The 21,119-nt window shown below is 44.1% G+C and overlaps 1 protein-coding gene across 1 annotated transcript; it reads right to left on the bottom strand.

Annotated features, from left to right (window-relative positions):
- Positions 1-1,737: 1,737 nt before the first annotated feature.
- Positions 1,738-18,323, bottom strand: ARL6IP5 (ARF like GTPase 6 interacting protein 5). The gene is made up of 3 exons (XM_084633472.1): positions 18,016-18,323; positions 4,072-4,289; positions 1,738-3,665 (listed from the first exon to the last, which is right to left on the bottom strand). Exons 1-3 carry the CDS (start codon positions 18,189-18,191, stop codon positions 3,493-3,495), a joined length of 567 nt encoding a protein of 188 aa, XP_084489598.1. The 5' UTR covers positions 18,192-18,323; the 3' UTR covers positions 1,738-3,492.
- Positions 18,324-21,119: the final 2,796 nt, after the last annotated feature.

Raw genomic sequence — 21,119 nt, 5'->3', positions numbered from 1 at the left:
ACATTCAGGCAGGAATTGGCACCATCGATTAAAGATGCAGAAGGGACCTATATGGAGAAGCGACTGGAACATGCATCTCAGTGGCATCAACACAACCCTTGCTTGTAAGTGCAAGAGAGTTCAGGGGAAGGTGTGGCCAAAGGAAAGGTAGGTGGAATCTAGGAAAGGGCCACACAAAAATGGTGCCTTCTGAAAAGGCACAAGGGCAGGCTGCCAAAACAAGTTGGCTACTTTTCACAGCCATCAGTTCCTACTGTAAGAGGAATGTGCATCAGGAAAAGATCCCATCTCTCACCCTGTCAGAAAGCATGCAAAAGCAAACACCTGGAGGCTTACAGCACTACCCCCATTCAAGCCCTGCTCCACAGGAGGACTGGTTTGTTTCAGAGTAGACACTCACTTACCATTGAAGTTTATCCACATTGGACTGAGCCTCATGGTATGCAGATCTATTAGTGCCTTGTAGGTTTCTACAGTTAGTGTGGTCATGTCTGGTGTCATGCTATTTCACAGACCTTCACCCAGGTCTGAAGGGTGGTTTTGGGGATGCGGATCACATCATGATCCTTTTCCTTCAATGAGTTATACACACACACACACACACACACACTACCACATCAGCTACTTGCAGTCTCCTACCTCAACCCTAATAGGATTGCACTACTTTTTCCACTGCAAATACCTCTGCAGACTCCTCATCTTCAATAGGGTTGGAAAAAGGTAACTGAACCCATCTCCCACCCTTTTCTGATGGCCACTTATAGTTCCTGCCAAGCATATTTGGGTGGGGCATAGCTTCTTAAAAAAAGAAATCCAACAATACATGCCTCACTCTTGCCTTCTGTACTTCAAGGTCCCAATGGATTCTGCTAAGGCCAGAAATAGGATCAAACTTCAAGGATAAGGGGTTGCTCTAGGCTGTGTGCCCCATCCCCCACAAAACCCAGTAGCAGATACTAACTGGGATTATTGTTATTGTAAAGGTACAATCTGTTATCTTATATAGGAAGGTGTCCCCCTTTGCTTCAATTTCCTTTGAAGACATATAGCAGTTTACCTCTTTCTATTGCAGAAGCTGCGTGTGTACAAATACAAATCAGGCTCCACCCCGCTGCATATAGTGTACTGATTTCCTCCCACTTAGTTTGAGGTTTTGGAGAGGTGTTGTTTTTAAGTTGGGAAATGAAGGCAGAAATCTTCTCCCTTCAAGCCGTATCTAAAGTACAAATTTAGTTAGGTGGGGGGGAAACTGAAAATTATTCATATAAGGTAGCTGTGCTCTGTACAAGCACTTTGGAGTTTTTGTGCTATTTGGTATGCTAAAGGCTTTAAAAAAAGGTCAGACATCCAAACACTGGAAAATTTTGTTTAACAACAAAAACCAACTGTACACCACCTAGCTTGGTAAGCATACCATTTCTCAAAGTAGTCCAAAGAGGCTGCCGTCCCTACTCTCCTCCACCTAGAAACCCATTCACCTAGAAGGATACAAATAACCTTAGTGCTCTACTGCAATGACTCACTATGGCATGTTCCAAATCCATTCCCTTTTTAAAAAGGAAAGACGACCCACAGTGCATTGTGTTGTGCTTTTGTTATATGTAAAGTAGTGACTATAGTTCAAAAAACAAAAAAAGTTGGTCATTTAAACTGAATCATATTATTGTAGAGTAGTGTGATCTTGATTAAAGTCACTTTTCTGCATCATTAGTTAAAAAAAATGCAATAAATGCACTCTGTTTTAACAATGGTTAAACTTTATTCTTCACAACTAATTTTTAAAATTCTACAATGTAACCATATATTCATGAAGTCATAGGCTAGTATCTCTTCTGTAAGTGTAGCAAGAATTACTCATCGAAAGCTAAGACAATGTACTATAATAAAGGAGCAGGTCATGGCTTCTTACCCTGGAATATACACGTAAAGAAGCTTCTAATAAATACTGATCACTCTGGAACATTTGCATGGAATGAGGTGTTCAGACTCCAAAACAATTCATTTGGAAGAGACCCCAAGTGTGTGCGCACGTGCACACACGTGTCTTATACACATGAACTTTGAAGAGGTTTTTGGGATATCTGCTGTACCTGCCATGTAAATCAAGTCAGTTACAGATAAATACTTCATAAAAAAAGGGAGGAGAGATGCAAGACTGATGGTTACACACTATGTTAATCTGCATAAGTTTTTCCATGCATATGGTTTAGGTAGCACAGACTGCAGTCAAGCTGAAGTTTACTGAAGCTATTTGTAACAATAGCTCTTGAAAATAATTGCTTACATGAATTTGGAAATGGTTTTAAGAACATGTAATTTGTTTTTATTTACAAGTCTGAAATCTGGTCTTATTTCCCTTGAATAGAGCCACAAGTGGAATAAATTAGCAAGATGTATGTTTTAGCCAGTGTCTTCTTTAAACAGGAAGAGTCAGAGCACAATTTGGACAATGAGGTAAGTCCTAAAATCTCAAGGGACAGTTTTAAAACAAAAAAAACACAAAACCAGAACTCCAAATAAGATAGTCTCCTAGCTATTCTTACAGTCCACAGGTTTTTTTTTTTTTTTTTTAAGTATTAAAAGAAAGAAGAAACCAATTGCAAAACCCCACACCTTGTAAGTGTGAAATTGTGGCTCTATTGAAGGCAATTGCAAAAAAGCTTTCATGGACCTCAAGAGAGCCAAAGATGTCAGAGACATTTAAGGCTCATAATAACCTTCAGAGACAAATGTGCCTCTCCTACTGAATTCAGTCAAATCTGCATCCGTGCTTTGTAGGCAGAGCTGGACAAGGGAGCTATATAGTTTACATATGTTGCCCATTTAGACTTGGATCTCCTGCTATAAGAAATATTACATTTTATGAACAGACTAGGAGCATGCGAGGTGACTTGTGTGCTCTGGTCAATTTATTCTTTCCATTTGCTACTTCAGATAATAAGATGGCTTGACTATAACCTGCTTGAAAAGGTAAGCTGACAGGAGGACACCCCCTAGAGGGGTTTTTTTTTGGGGGGTCGGGGGGGAAGAAGGAGAAGGAATGAAAAAAAAAAATTATTGGCAGAGCTTTCAGCCAGTCCTGACTGCCAGATTTTTGTCTGGTGACATTTTTAGCCAACTGGTAGTGCACTAAACAGCCCCACCCCTATATCATTCCTCCAATGAAGTGCATTATAAATACTTAGACATGACACTGGCTACCAAGAACAGGTTCAGAGACTGCAATTCATGTTTGTTTCCCCCGCCAGAAAACAAGTGCTTTAAAAACAGTTGGTGCATATGTATGCAATACCAAGACATTTTACCATACTCTAGAAAGGTGAATCTCTCCTCCCCAACCTTAGAGGAGCCCTGCATAGCTTTGTATACCTGTATCTTGCCATTTTCAATCTATACAGTATGTGCATCTCAGACAAATTGAAAGCAAGCTTTGACAAAAGTAAATAGAAACTAAATTCCTGCAACAGGTAAGAATGCCATATTATGTGCATCTTATTCCTTCACTTTAGCAATGTAGTCAGCCAGTTTGTTGATGTTCTCTTCCTGCTGTTCAAGGGCATCAAGTACTATGCCCATAGGGGTCTTCTTCAAACCTATTCCTTCCATTTTATTCTCCAGTTTGTTCTTTATGCTCCGAAGCCTCAGAGATGCATGGATAAATATCACTAAGAACAGAAATACATGTTTGTTAACTGACATACCCCCATTGAATACTTAGCTCTTCAGTATCTCTCAAAGCACTTTGAATGACTTTGTAAATGAGCGGACATCCAAAAGTAGGAAGCTGAAAGTCTAACACATATGTACTGATATGGTCTGCTTAAGAAGTCATGTAAGTATATGTCTACCTCCAGTATAGTTTATTTCTTAAAAGGAAAACATTAGATTCCTTCAAGTTTCACTTGCTAGCAGCCTTGAAAGTCAATTGTATAAAATTTGTTTTGGGACCATTTTTAAAACCTCAAATTTCATATACTAAGTGGAGCCAAGGGTTAATTCAGAGTGAAGAGACTTGAGCTTTTAGTTTTAGTCATTAAGGGGGGGGAGGGGAGGGAGAAAAGCTATACTTACACAGTAGAGGAAATGTTATCCCAAATATGAACACCATGACACCTCCAAAATAGGATATCAAGAAGTAACTAGACAGCAGGATGGCTACCACAAACGCAGTTGGGTACTGCTTCTTGAACTTGCGAAGGATGTCCTTGTTGTGTGATGCCCACACAAAGCCTGTGAACACCAGCACCACTATGGTGCCACCAAGGATCATGTTCAGTGGGCTCAGAAATCTGGGGAGAAAGTGAGGGAAAGTTTGACCAACATCTTCATTTTATAACATATGAGTTACGCATTCAGCTTGAGTGTCTCCCTATTGCATGATTAAGAAGATGGAGACAGTTGACAAGGCTTATGCTTCAGTGCTTCAGAACCCTTATCAGCCAGCTTCGGACATTCACATGTCGCGTTTTGTTAGCCATAACGTTGTCATGCAGAGACCGCAAGCCATTGGTAAGCGATGTGCTTAATTAGTATTGTTCTCATGTGTATTTACACACACTATTCTCCCCCTGCCCTGGTTTTTGGAGGAGTTCAGTGCTCATGAAAGCAAGGAACTCACATCTGGCTAAAAAGAATCCTGAAGGCATCAGCACATCTCAACGCCACCCACCCATTTCACTCCTGGGCCTTTGCTGAGCAGCAGCAGACGGACAGTCATGCCAGATAGCGTGATGATCTAGTACTTGCTGGGACCAGTCTTCTCCATTTGTGGCTTAGAACAGGATCTAACCTAGTTTTTCACCTCCTGAAGACGCTAGTGATGACCTACTGTACTGCCTTGAGCTTCAGATGGGGAATGTAAATTAAACCTGTTCCCCCCCCCCCATATTATGCAGAATGGGACTTTGACTTCTATTTGTATTCTAAATCTTCAGATATAGTCTAAGTAAAAGAGATGCAGAGATATCACGTGTGTCAAATCAAGGTGGTGTGTATCCCTAGGTAGGGCAATTACTTTCATCAGCAAACTGCAGGTAGCAAGTGCGTCTCAGGGTCAGAAGGAACTAGGGTCTAGGACAGAGGTCCTGCAGGGAAGTTCTAGAAACAGCCCAGTTCAGCAAGAAAGCCAAGACTGGAAACAGAACATTCAACTTCAGATCGTGTGATAGAGGAGACACACTGGACAGACCTTAATTAACATTACTAAATTAAATTCAATCCTTTGAAGCCCTATTGTATTTAAAATGCAATTGCTTGTATGTTGTGAGTCTATGCAACTTTGGGTACGTTCATGCACTTTCTCTGGTTATCAGCCCTTTGAAGAACCCCCGAGAGGTTTGTATATTGTTGTTCCAACTAGATTCTCCAAACAAAAGAATTTTTGGATAAATGGCCTGGTTTTAAACTGGCTCAGGGCCTTTTATCTGGTGCTGCAAACAGACAGGACCCCAGTCCTTAGAGAAGGATTGGAAGAACTTTGGCCTACTGAGGCCCCATAAGACAGCGTTAGTTCCAAGGTGAGACTTAAGAACTTGGGCACTGGTATGAGGGGTCTTTTGTGGTCACATGTTAGAGACATTTGGTGGGCAGGGGAATTGCTGGTAAACTTATTAGCATGTGTGTAGGTTTTTGTATTGTTTACTATGTTTTCTCCATAATCTTACATCCCAAGAATAAATAGGCTTGCACAGTTAGTGCTATGGTACCATATCCAGAGCAATTACCCCATAACAGTGAGGAGAAAGACAAAGCAGGTGTGCTTAGGCAGACTGTCTTTTGCTGGAACAACACAGTGAAGGCAGTGGAACTGTTTAGCCTGGAAATGCTCTGCTCAGGATGGAGAGAGACATGGGTCTCCAAAGAAGGGCTTCTTGCTCCCTGGCCATTGCCTGAGAGTGGGTGTCCTTGCTGGGCTATAGAGGAAAAAAACAGATGCAGTTGTCCTGAACTTTGACAACTAGACAACCAAAACTCCAGGATGGGAGTGAGTTTAGGAGTATCTGGAGTAGGGTGGGAACTCCACCTGCTCTCACCACTCTTCAGTTATGTGTAGGCCATTTTTTCTGCCCCTCCCCTAACCATAACTTGCTTAGCCTGCTACTAATTTTTGCTTATGAAGTGCAATCTCTTAGTCTATTAATGCATAAGAATGACCACACTAGGTCAGACCAATGTACTATCTTGTCCAGTACATTGGCCAGTGCCAGATGCTTCAGAGGGAATGAACAGAACAGGGCAATCATCCAGTCTCAGCTTCCATCAGTTGGAGGTTATGGTTCACCTGGAATATGGTGTTGAATCCCTGACCATCTTGGCTAATAGGTAAGCTTATGGAGGATAGGTCCATCAATGGCTAATTCTTTTTTGAGCCATTTATACTTTTGGCCTTCAAAACATCCCCTGGGAATGACTTCCACAGGTTGACTGTGCATTGTGTGAAGTACTTTGTTTGTTTTAAGCCCACAGTTACAAACAGAACAGTTCTTATGACCAAGATGATCCTGATTTGCCACTGTCAAATGGGCGTCATCCCTACTATAACAATTCCAGTATTTCAGGCCATAATTCATCTCAGACATAACCAGATGCAACACTAAAGCTAGGTGACCTGCCCACACTTACATCAGCACTAAGCTTGGCTCATCCCGTTGGACAACTGCAGTAGCATATGGTAGCATTTACAGTCTGTCCTTAATGTCCAACAAAAATGAAGAGCCATTTCGTACACATTATCTAGTTACATTGGCAATATTTGTATCCACTACTCTGACAAAGGGTTCCGTGGGAAAGGGGAAAACTAAATCACTTTGGTTTGAAACAACTCGTCTCCAGTTTCCTCTGTAGGTCAGCTGTCCCAACAAGGATGGGACAACTGGATTGAAAGATAAAAAACGCAAGTTAGCTGCCCACCTGCTTCTGTTATTCATGTCTGAGCTCCAGCAAGGCACACAGGAACTCTGATAGGGAAGGCCTGTTTGCAACATTTGAGTCATTTGTCTTGCAGTCAACCACAGACTATATTTAGGTTAAAATGGTCTCAAGCTCCCAGGCTGGAAAAAGTGACCAGCATTACTCCAGGCAGAAGTTATTTTAAGTCTGTGCTCTGCTGCAGCAGGATTTCTGATCAGACAACACTAGTACTGCTACTATATGTTTCAGAACCAAAGTGCTTGTGTGTGTATATATATATATATATTTTTTTTTTTTTTTTAAAAAAGTCTAAATACACCTCCTTTCCCCCTCCACAAGGAGGATTAACCTTGTTAACTTCTATGAGACATGACCTAGTCTGTTTAATAGTTTGCCAGTAGCCGGTCACTAGATTTGGGTGCAGGAGGTAGAGCCTTGTCCCAAGTTAAACATTTGTAGCAAAGTTGATTTGTTCCACTTCAACATTCAGAGGCTTTTATTTATTTTTCCAGTTTAGGAATTGGGGGTTTGTATAAATAGTTTGTCCAAACATTAAATGGAAGAATATTTTTCTCCATATTGACAGGTAGTTCATACCAAATCTCTACATGTTTTAAAATTGTATTCTAGGGAGTTTGTGCAGTTGAACTTCCTCAGATGCAAAGACTGCTGCAAGTGATCCCAAAAAAGACAGCTTTCCCAAGGAAAGCGTTAATCTGAAGTACATGCTTTCTGAAGTGGGATGAATTGCAGAGTACAAAGAAGCAGTAAGTGTAACTATCAAATGAGATCATTCAGAGCCACATAAAGGCAGATTAGTAGTAAGCTGTCCAAAGAACATGAATATTCATGTTGTGAGCCATGTGGTTCAGATTCCCCAATACTGCTGAATTCAATCTTGGATGTCTCTTTTATGCCATTTTCCCTGTAACAGTTTCTGAAAGCCATCTGCATTATGCACTACTGCTTCCTGCCCACACAGTGCTACAACAGGATCACCCTCACAATAAATAAATTCCATCAGAGAGGAGTCATCAAATGCTGGCATATTTCACCAAGGCTGCCTTCTGCTACCTGAGAGTGTAAGTCAGACTTGTGATCACTCTTTCTAGATATCTGCTATATTTAATGCACCCCCTGATTTAAGGGAAGACGGAACAGGACAATCCTAGTTTTCCAGGTAGAATATTTTGCCTCTGAACGTGTGAACAGTCAGGTTTTCAGCTTAGTCCAAAATAGCAGAGTAAGTGACAGGAGGATCCTGTTACAGATGCCAACAACGTGCAGTGGAGCTGCTGCTCATTAGGTTAAACCTAGATATTGCGTTCTGGAGCATAGGTTTGAGTTCTTTGCAGCATTTATCCAATACCAGTGATTGGGTAATAAGTATTCTTTGAGAATACTGCCTCCCATCCCAAAGTAGAACAATTAGTTCTGTAGATTGTGAGGTTCAGAATTGCTTTCCGAAGGGCCAGATTTTTTTTTTTACATCATTGTAAATCTGAAGCATCTCCTCTCATGTCAGGGCTATCTTTAAGAAAATCATCAGAATCCGTCTCTGGGATGAGCTACACCAACCCACTGCTTGTCTGTCTGTAGAATGGCAGCAGCGTGCCAAAGCAGTATCACACCCCAACACTCAGCAGAGCATGGGCTGCGCAAGTGAATGATAAGCAGTTCATGATTAAGGTAATGAGGGAGAGACTAGAGCACCAGGTACTGCATGCTTTTGTGCTTGTATCTGAGAATAGGCGATATATTGACCCATGTGCAGTCTCTTAAAGTGGTGTCCTGGAAGTTTCCCTTCAACAGCACAGGAAGTACTGTTGTGGCCTTGCTTAAATATATATCTCTTATCACAGTCTGATAGTGACTTCCCAGACCTCAAGTTTGAAGCCTAGATTGAAGTCTTCCAAACTTGCAGAGACTAGATACTTTCTAAATACAGTTCTCCTTTGAAAGGTTTATTAGGCATCTCAAACATTTTAAAAGGCATCTAATAGGGCAGCAGCACTGTGGCAATGAGTTTTAGGTTGCTCAGACAACTTGAAAACCAGAAGCTTGGGTAGAAGGCAACAACTAGTTCTTGTTTCCCACAGAGAAATTAAGGCAGGAATAACACACAGTGTCAAGAGGAAGTACAAAGAGCCCAGAACCAACAGCATGCCAAGTGGATGTTGCATTCCTTTCTAGGATGAAGGAGGAGTGAGCCAGAGGTCTGGGTCCAGCAGAGAATGGAACAAATCAGTTGGGAAAAGCCAGCCATTTAGAGATGGAATCTCTCTGTAGTCTCATCATTACAGGAAGTACCCCTCTGCCTTCTTTCTGAGACAGTGTTTGCTTTCATAGAAGCTGCAGTAAGAAATGCAAGGAAACAGATATGGGAATTGACTTTATTTGTGCTGACAGGCTGGTAGGCCTGATTGGGTGAAGGGCAAGGAAGGAAGTCAAGCAGTATTGCAAGGGAGAGGGAATAGAAAAAAAACAACTGAAAAAAACTAGCCAGCTGGGCTAAGAGTTCCAACAGTCCTTTTGTAAGAAGACTCGGCACTAGGTATAAGCAGACTAAACAATTGCTTAAGGCCCCCGTTAATTATTAGTATGTGTTGGGGGCAAAAATATTCCTGCTGATGGCCCCCAGTGGGCTAGCACCAGCATGGTTTCGAAATTAAGGATGGCAGACAGTGCTCCAGTGAGTTTCCTCTTTTACATGAGTCTAGGCCGAGGACAGTTCAAGAGGTGGCCCTCGGTCAAGTTTTAAAGGGGGGATGCTTTAAGAACAGAGCTAGATTGAGCCTGTGCTTTACTTTGTAGCGGTCACGCCTGTCAGCTTGTTTTGTTTTACATGCTACCTTACTGCAGGAAAGTCTCTATTAAAATGCTGGCAGAACCTGTGTTTCTTATTGCGTAGCAGAGCTTTTTGTTAACTGCCTCATGACTGACTAGGCTCACCCTCAACAGAATATATTTGTTTAGAGGGAATACATGAGAGATACACACCCTTTCTCTAGAGGCCCAAGGAAGTTATGCCTGTGTTCTCCCCCCGACCCACATTCCAGTAAATGAGCAGGCATAGTGCTGCTTTACTCACTTATGAGTTATTTCAAGACTGCACAGATCAAATTCTTCCCTCAGTTACATCTATGCAGTCTCACTGAAGCCAGTACAGTTTGCATAGGTTTAACTGATGGCAAAATTTGGTCCTGTACATTTAAGAAAGTAGGGTTGCCAGGTGTCTGACCTGAACGCCCGGTCAAAAAGGGACCCTGGCAGCTCTGGTCAACACTGCTGACCGGGCTGTTAAAAATCCGGTCGGTGGTGCAGCAGGGCTGGCAGGCTCCTTGCCTACCTGAGATCCATGTGGCTCCCAGAAGCAGTGGCATGTACTCCCTCTGGCTCCTAAGGTGTAGAGGCAGCCAGGGATCTCCAAGCAGTGCCCTCGCCCAAAGTGCCAGCTCTGTTGCTCCCATTGGCCAGGAACTGCAGTTAATGAGAGCTGCAGGGGTGGCACATGCGACCGGGACAGCATGCAGAGCCACCTGGCTGTGCCACAGCGTAGGAGCCAGAGGGGGGACATGCTGCTGCTTCTGGGAGCTGCTTGAGGTAAGCGCTGCCCAGAACCCGTACCCCTGACCCCAGCCCCACACCCCAACCCCCTGCCCTGAGCTCCCTCACCCTCTGAACCCCTCAGTCCCTGCCTTGAGCACCCTCCTGCACCCCAAATCCCCAGCCCCACCCCTGAGTCTGCACCCCCAGCCAGAGCTCTCATCTCTCCCCCCACCCTCTGCCCCAGTCTGGAGCCCCCTCCTGCACCCTGAACCCCTCATTTCTAGCCCCACCCTGGAACCCACACCCCCTGCCCAGAGTCTGCAACCCCTCCCTCACCCAACCTTCTACTTCAGCCCAGACCCCCTCATATACTGAACTCCTTGGCTCCCCCAGCCTGGAGCCCTTTCCTGCACCCCAAATCCCTGATCCCCAGCTGAAGCCCTCACCCCCTTCCCACACCCCAACCCCCTGAGCTAGCCCAGTGAAAATGAGAGAGTAAGGGAGGGTGGGCAGCGAGTGATAGAGGGAGGTGGAGATGGAGTGAGTGGGGGGCGGGGCAGAGGTGTTCAGTTTTGTGCGAGGAGAAAGTTGGCAACCCTATAAGCAAGCATGAGAACAGAGATAGTACGTTTCCAACCTTTATGAGTTACCACAGATGTGTTACTCCTGGGTGAACTAAGTCTATTTAGCATTTCAGTAACCACTAGCATCCTGAGATCTCAAAGCTTCACAAACATGAAACCGCTACTGAAACACCATCTAGGAACAGAATCCAGGAGACCAGCTTCCAATATCCCTCTGCTAGGGCCACTAGACACCATTCCCTCCAATGCTTCCCAAATTTTGCTTTGTCATAGAGGCAGCTAACTCTATTGAATACGGATCTATTTATTTTTTAAAGCAACAAAATGGAAGTGTTGCTCACCCTCGCTGTTTTTGCCATTCCAGTTTTTTTTTTAATTTATTAATAGCCCAACTCCTCCAAGCCATTAAAAATAAAGTCAGGTTTCAGAGTAGCAGCCATGTTAGTCTGTATTTGCAAAAAGAAAAAGGAGGACTTGTGGCACCTTAGAGGCTAACATTTGAGCATAAGTTTTCATGAGCTACAGCTCACCTCATCTGATGCCTTCAGAGGAAAATACAGTGGGGAGATTTTATAGACACAGAACGTGAAACAATGGGTGTTACCATACACAATGCAAGGAGAGCGATCACCCAAGGTGAGCCATCACCAGCAGGAGGGTGGGGGAAAAAAACCTTGTGGTGATAATCAAGGTGGGCCACCTCCAGCAGCTGACAAGAACACCCAAGGAACAGCCAAGAGGGTAGGGGCGGGAAATAAACATGGGGAAATAGTTTCCCTCTGCACAATGACCCATCCACTCCCAGTCTCTATCTAAGCCCAAGTTAATTTTGCCACTTTGGAGTGATCATCTTACACAGGGAATTATTCCAACTATAAATCAATCAACTAATGTGGGGCAGGGGGAGAGAAGAATAAAGCTGTTTGTCAATTTGAATGACTGTGCAGTAAGCTAATGGAAGGGGAAAAAAAAGAAGAATCAAAGAACTGGGGGATGGAGGTGGTAAAATCACAACATGAGGCTGCAGGTAAGCAGACGATTAAGCCATATCAGAACAGAGAGACAAGGTGGGTGAGGTAATATATTTTCTTGGACCAGCGTCTGTTGGTGAGCAAGACAAGTTTTCAAGCTCCACAGAGCTCTTTGTCGGGTCTGGAATTTGGGAAATGTACTAAGATGAAAACAAATATTCTAACTTCTTATGCTAAAGTATGTGCTGTTTGATCTTGTACTAAGTGTCACAGGTAAATACATTTCCCAGATCTGAAGAAGAGCTCTACGTAGCTGGAAAACTAGTCTCTCTCTCCCACAAACAGAAGCTGGTCCACTAAAAAGATATTACCTTACCCACCTTGTCCCATATCCTGGGACACACAGCTACAACAGAACGGAGATAGCTGTTGACTAACACAGGAGGGACTCTGGGATGCCTAGCTCATTTTACACGATCAGCTTTTATAGCAATTTTTACACTGGGAAGGCTCTAGTAGTTAAAATTTAAGCATTTGATGTGCATGGCAAACAAGTTCCAAAATACTGTGCAAGTTTATCTGAATATGCAGTGATTTGACTTTTAGTAAAGCAGCATCAGTAAGGCATAGAAATCTATTAGGCAAGATTCCATTCTCCTGCCAGAGTGGGAGTCCTCCACTAGGATGCAGGGATTGTCTAGGTATACCTGATCCTGCCTCAGTGCACAGGGATGGAATAAATGACCTCTTTGAGGTCCCTTTCAGCCCTATATTTCTATAACTCTGATCAGAATAAAACGAACACTCTACAATCTTCATGATAGGACCGATCTATAGTTGAATGTTTTAGAAGATACTTTTAGATCTTTGGGGTTATTTTTTTGGTCTGTTTGTAAAGCACCTAAAACAACGGGGCCCTGGAGCTCCTGCTGAAATACAAATTAACAACAAAGGACAGTTAAGCACCCAATTCCTATTGATTTTGGAACACTAATGGGATATTTAATATCTTGGAATAGCTACAGGGATTCAGTGGGAGAGAGAGAGTCTTAATATGGAGCTATGTTGCTGTGTAAGTCCAGCCTTGAAAAATCAAGTTACTGTCTACAATGTGTTTTAACACAGAACAGCACTGTGATTCATTCCCACTGGCACTTTTATTGTACACGTAAACAACAACTACAGCCAAGAAATGTTAGCTTCTAGTTTCTGGATTCACAATTTTCTATTTAGTCCGGGAGGAGGGGGGGGAGGGGGAGACCTCACACATGAAGGATTTTTTTGTTTTTAAATGCAGTGTTGTTGTAGCCATGTTGGTCGCAGGATTTTTCTTTTTAAATGTCACACAGGGTGTGCCCATATAATAGGCTGATTACTTAGTGGCCTTTATACTTTGCCATCTGGGACTACCACACACACAGTGGTAGCTTTTATGGAATAGGATTAGTGTTCAGATGGTTCAGTACCACATGAATTCTCTATTAAACTAGGGGAAAGCTATACAGAGGTAATATTGCAGTTTTACACAGTGTGCTCAGCATAAGGGATACAAATATATACAGCTCCTTATCGCAGGTAGAGGTATCCTGTACTCACTGGATATTTCAGAGGGGTAGCCATGTTCGTCTGTATCAGCAAAAACAATGAGGCGTCCTTGTGGCACTTTAGAGACTAACAAATTTATTTGGGCATAAGCTTTGTGGGCTAAAACCCACTTCATCAGATGCATGGAGTGAAAAATACAGTAGGCAGGTATAAGTATACAGCACATGAAAAGATGGGAGTTGCCTTACCAAGTGGGGGGTCAGTGCTAACTAGGCCAATTCAAATCAGGGTGGATGTGGCCCATTCCCAACAGTTGATAAGAAGGGGTGAATATCCGAGGGAAAATTATTTTGTAGTGACCCAGCCACTCCCAGTCTTTATTCAGGCCTAATTTGATGGTGTCAAGTTTGCAAATTAATTCCAGTTCTGCAGTTTCTCACTGAAGTCTGTTTTTTTGTTGAAGAATGGCCACTTAAGTCTGTTATTGAGTGTCCAGGGAGATTGAAATGCTCTTCTACTTGTTTTTGAATGTTAATTCTTGATGTCTGATTTGTGTCCATTTATTCTTTTGCTTAGAGAGTGTCCGGTTTGGCCAATGTACACGGTAGAGGGGCATTGCTGACACGATTGCACATATCACATTGGTAGATGTGCAGGTGAATGAGCCCCTGATGGCATGGCTGATGTGGTTAGGTCCAATGATGGCGTCCCTTGAATAGATATATGGACAGAGTTGGCAACGGGTTTTGTTGCAGGGATTGGTACCTGGGTTAGTGTTTCTGTTGTGTGGGGTGTAGTTGCTGGTGAGTATCTGCTTCAGGTTGGGGGGGGCTGTCTTTAAGCGAAGACTGGCCTGTCTCCCAGCAAGGCCTGACCTGTCTCCCAAGGTCTGTAAGAGTGAGGGATCATCCTCCAGGATCAGTGGTCAATTCCTGATGATGTGCTGAAGAGGTTTTAGTTGGGGGCTGTAGGCAATGGCTAGTGGCCTTCTGTTACTTTCTTTGTTGAGCCTGTCCTGTAGTAGGTGACTTCTGGGTACCCTTCTGGCTCTGTCAATCTGTTTCTTCACTTCCCGAGGTGGGTACTGTAGTTTTAAGAATGCTTGATAGAGATCCTGTATGTGTTTGTCTCTGTCTGAGGGATTGGAGCAAATGCAGTTGTATCTTAGGGCTTGCTTGGCTTGTATGTCCCAATAAATTAGTCTTGGAGGTGCCACAAGGACTCCTCGTTGTTTTCACTTGTGGTTGGAAGTCTAATGAGTTTCCATCTTGTCAGATTCAATTTACAACCATAAAAGAGGGGTTTTATGGTCTTACTAGCAATGTGTAAGACACACAATTCCTAAGTAATGCTGATCACGTTGCCCAACACTACCACCACAACTGCCAAACTATTACAGTGTAGAAGTCAGACAGCCCAGGGTTACAAGACACACCCAGCTTGAATGAGATGAGTTAGGCTACTCTAAAACAGAGCTGACCATGGGGCAAATTTAGCCTTGTTGAGAGAGAAAGAATTTGGCACACTACAATGGCCTTTTTGCAGAATCCTGTCGCTGCGGCCTTACACAAGTGTTTTTATAAGTTAAATCTCATATTCGAGAGGGTTTTCTAGAAGATGTAGAGCCATGATGCAGTACTGGATTGCTGCCCAGTGAACAGTTAAGCATGGAGAATTTAGACAAATGACTAAGTCTATGACTTATCGGCAGAGCTTTCTTTAGTTTCCCCGCTCAGCACACTCAGTATTTGAATTGGTGAAGTCAGCCACAATCTGTCCCCCATTAAAAAGGTCAGCTTTATGTAATACACACCCAGAAGTATGGACGTTTCCCCATTAGGGCTTGATCTTTGCTAAAATAAGGGACTTTTGCTATTCCATTCAATGGCAGCAGCATCAGCACTCCTAGGACGCAAAGTCTTCACACAGTACGGATCATAACTCAGGAGCAAGAAGATCTCAGACGCCAGATGTGCCTTATCCTGGTGTTTTCACTTCAGGAATTATTTTTGAAAACTAAACATCCATAACATGAACTGTTCTGGATCTGTGCACCATGCATGCTGGTGTTTTTTATTGGCAGATTCAACACATACACACACACAGCCAGAAAAATTGGTAATATTTTTTTCCCCCCAGTTACACGTAGATAATCCTTACTCTAGAAGATTGAGGATTTGAGTATTGTATATCTGGTAGGGAAATGATTGAGGAGACCAAACAGGTTCAAGTTGAGTTGGCAACAGTTTATAGTGCTTTTGAGATCCTTGGCTGCAAAGTACATTCTGACTAGTGTGTTATCTGTCTTTCAGAACTGAACATTAGTTAGCAACCTGAGGTAGAGAAGAACTCACACCTGGCCAACACACAAAGTTACACTGATTTACCTAACGGTGAGATGTTGCACCAGTCTAAACTAAAACTACTTGTCTATTATCACTATGCAAGAATGCTGACAATAGTTAAGGGTAGACTAAAGCGGAGTAAGCCAGTGCAACTTTGTGTTTAAAGAAGCACCAAGTAGCTTGCTCAAGGTGACAGAGCTGGGAAAACAACCCAGGAGTCCTGCCTACCTACCAGTCCCATGTTCTAATCTCTTGGCCATACAACACCCCTCTACTCCCAGTTACCAGCAGCCTTCAAGCTTAGAGCAGGCAGAAGAAAAAGATATTCTATCCCATGGTGCCAGTTCCATAGCTAGTATACAGAGTAGAAATATCACCCACTTATGAAGAGTACTTCACCTCTCAAAGTCTGATCCAAAGTTAATTGATGTCAATTGAAAAAAAATGTATTGTCAGCTTTCAGGGGGCTTCAGATTAGGCCGTGTGTGTTAATGGCCTCAAGGAGTCTGACTGGATGTAGGTTCTTCGCGTTAGCAAGTTTTCATTCTGGTTTAATGTTTTAAATGAACAAGCTGGCATCTTTACAACATGCTATATAAATGAGATGGTGCCCTGGCTCATAGGCTTCAAGTCAGACCTGATTCAGACAAAACAGATGATCCTCACCACCCCCAATTCACTGTTTAAGTGCTCTGGATTCAGATAAGTGTCGCTATTTTACCTGCCTGGACATGATAATTGCAAATGGTTTGGTTGGAAGATTAAGAGGTCCCCACCCCCATTATCACTATTTTCTGCATCTGCTTCTAAAACACCTTAACACAAGTCTTACAGCAATACTCGAGAGGGAGCCACGCCAGATCCCCATCAGAAAGGGGTAAAATGTTTAGTCTCCAGACTTTCTCCAGGAGCAGAAGGGCACCATGGTGCAGTTGTGCTCAGAGAGTACACCGATACCCGAATGAGACCCCCCCCATGTGCAAAACAATCCTGCTCTTATCATCAGACTTCCAGCACTGACTGCTCCAGGAACTGATCCTGCTCCACCTCCACAGACCTGGAGTCCTATCCTGACCTCAGACACAGCAGATGCAATACCATGACTGAACAAAATTGGTCCCCTGAAGTTTGGGGGGAGGGAGGGCGGAAGAGAAGAGACGAAAAAACAAACACACGCAAAAAGCCTATCAACAGCCAACCACACTTTCTACATTTCAACTTTGATTCTGCTCTCTGGCTGGTAACCCTTTAAGCAGAAAGCACATCACTGCAGAGGAAGTGGTTTTATTTTTAAGAGGAAAAGCAGAGAGTTAAGCCGAGAGCTACACAGCAGCCAGTTCCTAAACTCAGTGTTGTTTTTTGAGACTGAGCACATTAAAACTTAACATAAAACAAAAAATTTAAACGATTTAGGTCTCCCAAACAAGCCTCTCGCTCTCTACCCCCCCCACCCACACAGCAGCACCCCCAGAAAGGGGAGATTGGGGGGTGCGGAGCAGAGGGAGGAGCTGTTTTAGGACTCCTACCACATAACTGTGCTGTAAAAAGGAAGCCACACCTTCCACTGACTTACACCCTTTCTCAGCTATTCCAGGTGAACAGAACCAACTCTGCTGGTTTAAATTTGAAACCCAAGGAGGTTTGCTCCCTCCCTCAACACAGCCCAGTCCTTGCACGGTCCATTTCGCCTCCGCTGCTCCGGCGGCTGTCGCAGGCCCACCGGGTGGGGAATAAGAGCCGGATCTCAGAAACCGCCCAGAACGGCGCTGGGGCCCGGACACCTGGGCGGCCAGCCCTGCCCAGGCAGGGAGCTGCCGGCGCGGCGTGGGGGACACACGGGCACGGCCGCCAGCGTCCTGACCCTACAGCCCGCTTTGCGACCGCGTCTGTCCACACAGCGGCCCAGGGAGCAGCGGCCTCCATAGCCTGCAGGACCCAGCATCCAGCCGGGACCCCCCCCCCCGGCCCAGCCCAGCCCAGCCCTTTGCAAGTCCCAGGAGGCCAAACCCTGAGCTCCGCCCCTGGCAGCGCAGATGGGGGGGGGGAAGCGGGGGGAGGAAGGGGGCGCCCCTTTTGCTACCCACCCCTCCCGCGCAGGAGAGGCAGACTCACCCCACGATGGAGATGACCGCGGCAGCCAGCAGCAGGTAATTGGTCTGGTAATAGAGCAGGTTGCTGACCACCCTGTTGTTCCATTTGGACACGTCTCTGAAATCCGGCCGGGCGAAGCGCTCGACGCCGGGGAAGAAGTCGTCCCAGGCTCTCCGGGGCGCAACCTGCACCTCCATCGCGCTCCCCAGCCGGCGGCGGCGGCGGCCCGTCAGCTGGGCAGGGTTAAAGAGCTCCCGGCAGCGAATCCGCGCAGCCGGCCGGGCTCAGCTGCTCCCCGCGCCGCCAATGCACCGCGGCAGCAGGAGGGGTTTGTTTTCCCTTCTGCACGCCTCCACTTCCTCCGCTCCGCGGATTGCAGGGGGGTGGCTGGCTGGGGCAGCGCGAAGGAGACGCGATGTGGCAAGCACCCGAGAGCGGTCCGTTAAATGCCGCATTTTCGACAAGGAGTCTTCCCCCTCGAGGTCTGGGGTTTGTTTTTGTTTTTTTGTGGAGGTCGCAAAACAGTCTTTCGCGATAATCCCAAATGGGCCTGCGGTTCGGTGGATGAGATCGTAGCAGCTGGGCGAATCTCGTCACAGGCAGAGACGCTCAGTAATTTAATAAAATGACATGAATGAGCCTATTGGAGAATTGTTGCAGGCCTTTTTACTGCTGGTCAAACCCAGGAGAAATCTACAATCAGGTCAGATGATTAAGAGTCTAGGGCTAATTGTGTACATTATTGTACTTACTGAAAATGGGGAGGGAGGAGCATTAGTTTATATATATATATATATATATATATATGTATTAAATTGACACGAAATTTTTACAAAAGGATCAGATAAATACATATAAAGCAAATGTGGAATCATATTAATGTAAGATGTGAAATGCTTATGATGTTTCATAAAATATTTTACATCAGTGCATTTGATGTTTTATAGCACATACAGGCCACTGCCACGTGCTTGTTCCCTTTGTTCAATAAACTGTAACCATCAACATTGAAATTAACATACTATTTTAATGGAAATCACTTCATGAATTCTAAACTATTCGTGTTGCAGAAATGTGTTTGAAGTCAATGTGATTCAAGTAATGATGATGGCTAGTTCCAGCCATCAGTACAGCAGCAAAGGCCGATTCCATCAAATCTTGTTAGGAGAAATAATAAAGCGTGCACTAAGGGCACAACCCACTGTTGCTATGTCATTTACCCCATTGCAAAATGAGGGGAAAATCCATGTATTAAATCAAATAGTAGTGTAAGCAGCTACACAAAATGCAGAGCAGCACTCAATCAATGTAATACTCAGGGAAACTTCAGCAAGAAATACAGATTAATCATTTTGAACGGGGAAGGGTACCTTAGTGTTATCTTGTTCTTTTTGAGCCTAATCCCACTTCCATTCACTTTAAGGGGAGTTGGATCAGGCCTCACTTTAGCCCTGGTTTCAACAAAAATGATGCCTACATTGTGTAGAGGGTGTTCACGAATTCTTATTTTAAATATATTAATGATCTGTGTGTGCTTCTACCTGTCAGGATGTAGTTGTCAAAGGGGTTTGTGCAATGTCGCTCAGTAGTCTTTGAGATTACTTTCCACATATGTTGTGTTTGCAGTCTTTGGACCATCTCATTCCCTCTGCTTTTTGCTTTGGGATGAAAAGAATGGAAAGCTTCTCTCCATCACCCTAAATTCTAATGGAGGGAGGTGAACTGCAAAAACATCCTATCATTCCCCACTCCATTTAACCTCACAGAAACCTCCCTAGGCATCAATATCACAAAAACTAATAGGAGTAAGTAACTTGACACACATGAGCAGCTCCTTTGGATACAATGGGACTACTCATATTTGTTATTACTCAATCCATTAGTGTTTATGAGATTGTCCGTACCAGCCTCTGTTCAGGCAGAAGGCCAATTACAGATAACACTGATAAGATAAAACATACATTTCTTCTTCTTCTTCTTCTAGCCTTAGTCCCATCTATATGGGGTTGGCTCTTCAAGTCCTTCTTCATTCCAGTCTGTCTTGAAGCAGTGCTTCATAAACTCCACAGCTAATCAGATCATTTTGTATAACATCCATCCATCTAGTTCTTTTCCAACACTTCTCTTACTTTCCCACTTCTAAATTAATACCGTTTCCCATATATTCTTCCAGTCTTCTTTTCACATGCCCAAACCATCCTGGATTCCTCAGTTTTTCTATAATTGGTACCACCTTCACACTTTCCCTAATAAAAAAAAGAAAAGAAAAAAACTAAAACAAAAAACATATAAAATACATAAAGAAGATGTGCTGGTCAGATGGCTGTATGATTATTGCTCTGCATTAAATAGGCAAGAGGCCGTTTTGAAATCTGGTTTCTTACTCCATGAGGCTGTAGGAGTTCAAAGTGCAGTGAACACAGATTGTGAATCTCTCAGAGCTTGACAGTGATCCCTCAAGCCTGTATAGAAACGGTAATATGAATTTCAGAGGAAACTCCAGCTTTCATCAGCCTATGCTCTCCCTTGCTGTGACTGTAGGAGTGAGTTATAGACTCTTATACACTGCATTATTGACATAAGGCTGAGTGACAGGGCCTCCTATGCATTGTGGGCATAAATAGTGGCTTTAGGAAATCAGATCATAGACTCATAGACTATCAGGGTTGGAAGGGACCTCAGGAGGTCATCTAGTCCAACCCCCTGCTCAAAGCAGGACCAATCCCCAATTTTTGCCCCAGATCCCTAAATGGCCCCCTCAAGAATTGAACTCACAACCCTGGGTTTAGCAGGCCAATGCTCAAACCACTGAGCTATCCCTCCCCCCAATCAGATCAGAGACCTACCTATGTGTGAAGGGGAATTCTATCGGGCTTACACCTTGTATTATGGAATGAACTCTGCAGAGGCTTATACCCTTCATTTGGGCAAGGGGGGATGTTTTTTGGAGACCTATGCCCTACAGTTTGGCAATCAAGCGAGATGTGCTGTGGGCTTTTCCCTGGGATGCTGGCTCTGTGATGACCTATAGGGGACTATACCCTGCACTGTGGCTAGAGGGATGAGTTCTATGGGGGCCGATTAAGGTTGTGGAGTCCCTTTGAGCAGTGCGACTCAAAGAGGTG

The sequence above is a fragment of the Lepidochelys olivacea genome (assembly GCF_965140295.1).
Source record: "Lepidochelys olivacea isolate rLepOli2 genome assembly, chromosome: 7".
Lineage (NCBI taxonomy): Eukaryota > Metazoa > Chordata > Testudines > Cheloniidae > Lepidochelys > Lepidochelys olivacea.
The sequence above is the reverse complement of the archived record's forward strand: the minus strand, read 5'-3'. Positions and strand labels throughout refer to the sequence as shown.

Bases quoted from the DNA above. Each gene is read 5' to 3' on its own strand.
- ARL6IP5 (XM_084633472.1), bottom strand. From the start codon at position 18,191: ATGGAGGTGCAGGTTGCGCCCCGGAGAGCCTGGGACGACTTCTTCCCC. The intron at 4,290-18,015 runs GTGAGTCTGCCT...CTTTCTCCCCAG, and splicing joins GCGGTCATCTCCATCGTGGG to ATTTCTGAGCCCACTGAACA. The intron at 3,666-4,071 runs GTAAGTATAGCT...TTCTGTTCTTAG, and splicing joins GATAACATTTCCTCTACTGT to TGATATTTATCCATGCATCT.